Source organism: Anopheles aquasalis, chromosome 2 (assembly GCF_943734665.1).
Source record: "Anopheles aquasalis chromosome 2, idAnoAquaMG_Q_19, whole genome shotgun sequence".
NCBI lineage: Eukaryota > Metazoa > Arthropoda > Insecta > Diptera > Culicidae > Anopheles > Anopheles aquasalis.
The window spans coordinates 77,978,147-77,983,146 of record NC_064877.1 but is presented as its reverse complement, the minus strand read 5'-3'; the positions used below and the strand labels follow the sequence as shown (position 1 = coordinate 77,983,146).

The window sequence follows — 5,000 nt, the reverse complement described above, 5'->3', positions numbered from 1 at the left end:
AATTATCGGAACCAAAGCCAATTTTCACGGAAAACGATCTTCGAGTTTTGTTGTCGATTGGCGGCCATAAAAACAGAACCCCCCGTCCTCCCCCGGTCAACACATACAGTAGTCGACATAACTAAACGCCCACCTCACCACATTTTCGCCTGTAAATTCGGCATTTTCGGTTCCGGCCATGTGATGTTTTTAGCTAGAAGCTCTAACTTTCCTCTTACCAAATTCACTTGCTTTCAGATTGATAAGTTCGATAATTTGTTTTTGGAAATTTCTTTAAGTGAAAGATGGTTGATTATGATTGTGACTACTGTAGCTTGCTTGAATACCCGTTCGCTTGAGATTGCTTTCTTCCATTGGCACCCATTTGACAATTTTTGGACGCGGCCAAAATAATCAACAAAATCGAGGATTAAAACTAAATTTACCCACAAAATATGGTAGTTTGCACGTACTTTCTCAACAACACTTGCAGATTTGGATCGAGATGTAACAACGAGCATATCGATATTTGGTAAGAGATGCCGCAGCGCTCTAAAAAAAACGAGTTACTAAACTAAATTTTTGCAGCGGACTGGTGAAAAATGAAGTCGAAGTCACGCTCAAGGGAAATCAGTGGCCGCTGTCCTGCTTTGGGCCCTTTAAAGACCGCAACTCGATCCCCAACTTCATCGAGGACCAAAGCTTCGAGGAGATCCGGATGATGTACTTGGAGGCCAAAATGCAGAACAACATTCCGGCGCACCAAATGCAGCTGGCGCAGATGATCAACGATGCGAAGGGCAAGCTGCAACGGTTGGCCACGATGAGCCGGGACATTCTTGGTACACTGGTGGAACTGTACAACCAGCAGGAGCCTAGTACAAAGCCAACGGCAGGCGGCAACCCGTTTGCCTCGATCGGAAGCTTCGGTGGAACAACGGGCGGAACGGCCACGTCGAGCATTTTTGGGTCTGCACCCAGCGGAGGCACCTTTGGTGGTGGTGGTCCTGCTACCGGGGGTAGTATTTTCGGTGGAGCATTCGCTGGACAAGTTCCTCAGTCTACGGGCAGCATATTCGGCGGTTCTTCTGCCGCACCCACCGCAAACCCATTTGCTGCGGCCCCCCAGCAGCAGCCCGTTGCTGGAGGAAGCATTTTCGGAATGGCTCAAACAACGCAACAACCAAGTAACAGCGTGTTCGGTGCTCCACCGGTATTGGGAAGCGGAATGGGGCTTTTCGGCAACGTACAGCAACCTGCACCGGCTACAGGGAACATCTTCGCAGCCGTGGCGCAACCGGCCGCACCAACCGGGGCCAGCATTTTCACCCAAACTCCCGCTCAGCAGACCGCCCCCATTTTTGGCCAGCAGCAGCAGCAGCAGCAAGGCGACATGTTCGCCAGTGTTGGCTTCAACTCAGCTCAACCTTTATCGGGAGGAAGTTTGTTCAATCCCGTTCCTTTCGGTTCCGCCCCAGCACCATCTCCCTTCGGACAACCACAAGCTGCGGTTCCCACGAATGCCACGGCGCAGAGCATATTTACACCGGCACCGACCGCTGCTCCGAATCCCTTTGGTGCGTCCGTCGGTGGATCCGTTTTTGGAGGGGTCGCACCAGCCCCCGGTCCCCAATCGGCCACCATGTACAGCAAGTTGGAGGAGGTTCCGGCCGATTCCTTGGCCGCCTTCAACGCGGACCAGTTTCAGTTGGGAAGGATTCCGACGATGCCACCGCCCAAAGAATTGTGCCACTGATGGAGAGCGAGGAAATTAATATTAAGAACGGAAATAAAAACGAATATATTTTAAACTCGATTTTGTGGGTAAATCGGTAGATCTTCCCCTGATAGAGAGAGACAGGAGAGAAAAGTAAGAGTGAGAGAGACAATGGAAAACCGCCGTACAATCCGATCCGATCCGATCCGAACCCGAACCAGCACCAGTTCTCTCGGTTCGTTCGTTCGGTGGCCCGAGAGCATCATGTTCGTTACCCTGTGTACACACTGCACAGAATCTGGAAATAATGTTTGTACGCCCAGAAAATTTCAGCGCGGAAGCATCTGTCATTTTGTCTTGCGGTGCTAATCAAAGTGTCTATAGCAAAGTGTCTATAGGAAACAGGTGAAGTCATAGCAATTTGACATACAGCACCAAACGTCAAATAATTGTCAGCTGTTTACGTTCATCACCAACCAGCGTGCGTTTGATTCCGGAAAAGTTCAATAGTTTTATCAAGCATATTATGTACTTTTGCCTGTTTAAATGATACATTTTGTAATTTTAGATCAAACAAGCAGTTTCTTGAACTCGAACTTGGATTTTTTACTTCGCAAAGCGAATACAGCGTCTCCAACGCAACCAAAACAAAGGCACGAACTGTCAGTTTTTTTCATTCATTTTTCTAATCGTCGCGAGCGATTTTGTTCGGGATGACTTCATCTGTTTGCTATAGACACTTTGACTGCGCCCAGATTCTGTGCGGTGTGTACAAGGCGTAATACTCTGCCCGCTGGGTAGAAAAAGAAAAAAGCAAAAAAACAGTTTCAACAATCGCTTCGTCGGGGAGAGAGGTGTTTTTCGCGAGCGCATCCAAAATCCGGGAAAAGTCCGGTAAAATCCAGGAAAACCGAGGAAAACCCTAGGAAAAGTAAGCACAAACCGAAGATCCGTGGGCTCGCTGCAAACGGTACTAGTCAAACAGGCGTGAAAGTGGAAAAAGTGGCCGTTTTCGTGCGATAGAAGAGGGGCCCGCGTTGCTTGGCCAAGCCGTGCGTGAGGTTGTGGGTAAAAATAAGAAATGTTCCCAAGTGCGAGTGGAAGGGCATGATGTAATCGCTCCTCTCCCTCTCTATCTCGCTCTGTCTGCCTCCTCGTCCGTGTTTGGTAAGATTTTTTGGAGTTTTTCCATTTCAACCCATTAAAACCATCGAAGAAAAATCCATCCACACCCAGCATCTCAACAATCAAAACCTCCCCGTAAAATCATCGCAACAATTAACGTTTGTTCTCTATCTTCCCGTGCTTTCTACAGGAATCCAAAAGTGAAAGAAAGGATACGGTTTTGAACGGCAGGGCAAAGTTGTTGAAAGGTTACCGTGGCCTGAATGTTGGTCAAATAATTGGTGCAGCAATTTTGGTGAATGTTTTCCAATAATCGCATTCGATTTAAACTTCCTTTTCAGCAGTGTAGTGTGTGTGCGTGCACTGTATTGTTTTTTCTTTTTGAGAAGGAGAGAATATTATATTGTGATGCTCTGTGATTGTTAATTTCTCCGACCCGCGCAAGAAGAAGCTTAACTAAGCGAAAAGTTTAAGCAAACGTGAAATAATAGTTCCGTGTCCCGAAAATATGAGGTGCATGCTTCTGTTGGAGTGAAATCGTCGTCCGGCCACAGCCACTTCTTCTGGAGGCTAGAGCCATCATCGCGGCGATCGTCTTCATTTGAGAGGTAAAAACAAGTGTCACCACAGAAAAAGCAGGAGGAGGAGGTGGGCTTGTGTGGTTTCTACTAGTTTCAAGAGCAGTTCCAGCTACCCAGGCCTCCCGAAATCATCACCCACATTTTCCACGCCTCCACGGAGTGTCCACGTCATCCCCGGGCGGAGGGAGGGGGCTGGCTAGCATGTGGCAAGCAGCCCTGTAGAGAGGAGGTCCTCCGGCAAAGGTCCTTCCCGCCTAAGGTGTGGTGCACGTAATGTGGTACGGCGGTTTGTGGTGATACGCGGCGGGGAGGGAAGGGGTGCGAGTGTTTTCCGGGTCGCGAATCGAATTCCGTTTTCCGCTTTTCTTCGCTTTACGTCCTTTCTGCAGCATCCGAAAGTGCATCCTCGCTCTTCGCTTGTTCTTGTTCTAAACGCGTCGCCGTTTTCCGTGCGCGTGTGTATGTGTGTCAGCAATGCGTACGTGCATCTCTGTTTGTGGTTGGGTATGTACGTGTGTCTGATGGTTCCTTGTGTGTGAGCCACTGAGCAGGCCATAATTTCCGTATCCAGAATGTGCAGCAAGTGAGGAAAAAAGAGAAAAATATGTTACAAGTTTCATGTTTTTTATGTTTTAATGTTTTGGGCGATGATGGCCATGTCCCAATATGCGTCTCTCGAGTGTGAGGTCAATGCCAAGTGGGGATGCGGAAGAAGAGTGCGCATACTAAGTGATCTCTCCATCTTCACCATATTCATCTTAGCTCAGCGTCATGGGCAGCCAGCAGCAGCTCGCCCTCAGGTGAAGCGCTAGTTTGGCAAGCGCTCAAGGAGGCGCGTTCTCGAAGGATCACGGGAAGGTGTTTGATATCATCAACATCATCAAAGGCAACATAGCAACATACACCGCCGCCGCCTGCTAGCTACTACCTACGCTCGACAGCTCCCAATTACGCGGGAAATCTCGCGAAAACCATCATCGCAGCAAACAGGGCGCGGGATTTGTGTCCCATTCCTTCTACTTCGTGTGGCCGGTTCGGGGCGTTCCGTAGCGTGTGATAGAAGCTGAGTGCGAGTCATCGAGCTTCTCGAGTGCGTCGATGAGTGTGTTTGTTCATCTCGTAAGTGCGTCTCGGGTGGAAAAAAGCAAAGAAAAGAACGAGAATCAAGAAGGAGGCAAAAGGGCGAACCTTAAGAATCTCATTCTTGTTCTTCTTCACTCGCTAAGAAAAAGTGTGCAATAAGAAGAGTGAAATCCGTCTCGGTGTGTCTCTTGAGTGTATTTGTGTGCTCGTTAGTGTGTATTTGCCAATATCGCCGGAAGAGAAAGGGGGCAAAAATAAGAATCCCAAGCACCGCAACAGCACCCAACCGGAAAAACGGAAGCTGCCGACGATCCGAAGGAGATCCACACATACTACCACCCTTCTCGCTGGCTCAAAAAGAAAGGCACACGTACACACGAATATACAAACATACACAACTGTATTCTTTCAAGCGGCGCAAGGAGAGGCAGCAGGAGATCATCGCCGGCAAACGGAACGAAGACGAAGACGAAGAAAGAGGTAGAAAAGAGAAGAGAAAGAGTAGGAAAGAGCGT

General features: G+C 48.7%; 2 protein-coding genes across 3 annotated transcripts in view; one reads left to right on the top strand and one right to left on the bottom strand.

Annotated features, from left to right (window-relative positions):
• The window catches only part of LOC126570174 (inhibitor of growth protein 4), a 2,090-nt gene extending 2,004 nt beyond the window's left edge, over positions 1-86 (bottom strand). For both annotated transcript variants that reach the window (XM_050227733.1, XM_050227734.1), the window contains exon 1: positions 1-86. This exon is cut by the window's left edge and continues 48 nt beyond it. The gene's annotated coding sequence lies outside the window, so the exon portion shown is untranslated.
• A 282-nt stretch (positions 87-368) lies between these two features.
• Positions 369-1,795, top strand: LOC126570173 (uncharacterized). The gene is made up of 2 exons (XM_050227732.1): positions 369-511; positions 568-1,795. Exons 1-2 carry the CDS (start codon positions 435-437, stop codon positions 1,733-1,735), a joined length of 1,245 nt encoding a protein of 414 aa, XP_050083689.1. The 5' UTR covers positions 369-434; the 3' UTR covers positions 1,736-1,795.
• Positions 1,796-5,000: the final 3,205 nt, after the last annotated feature.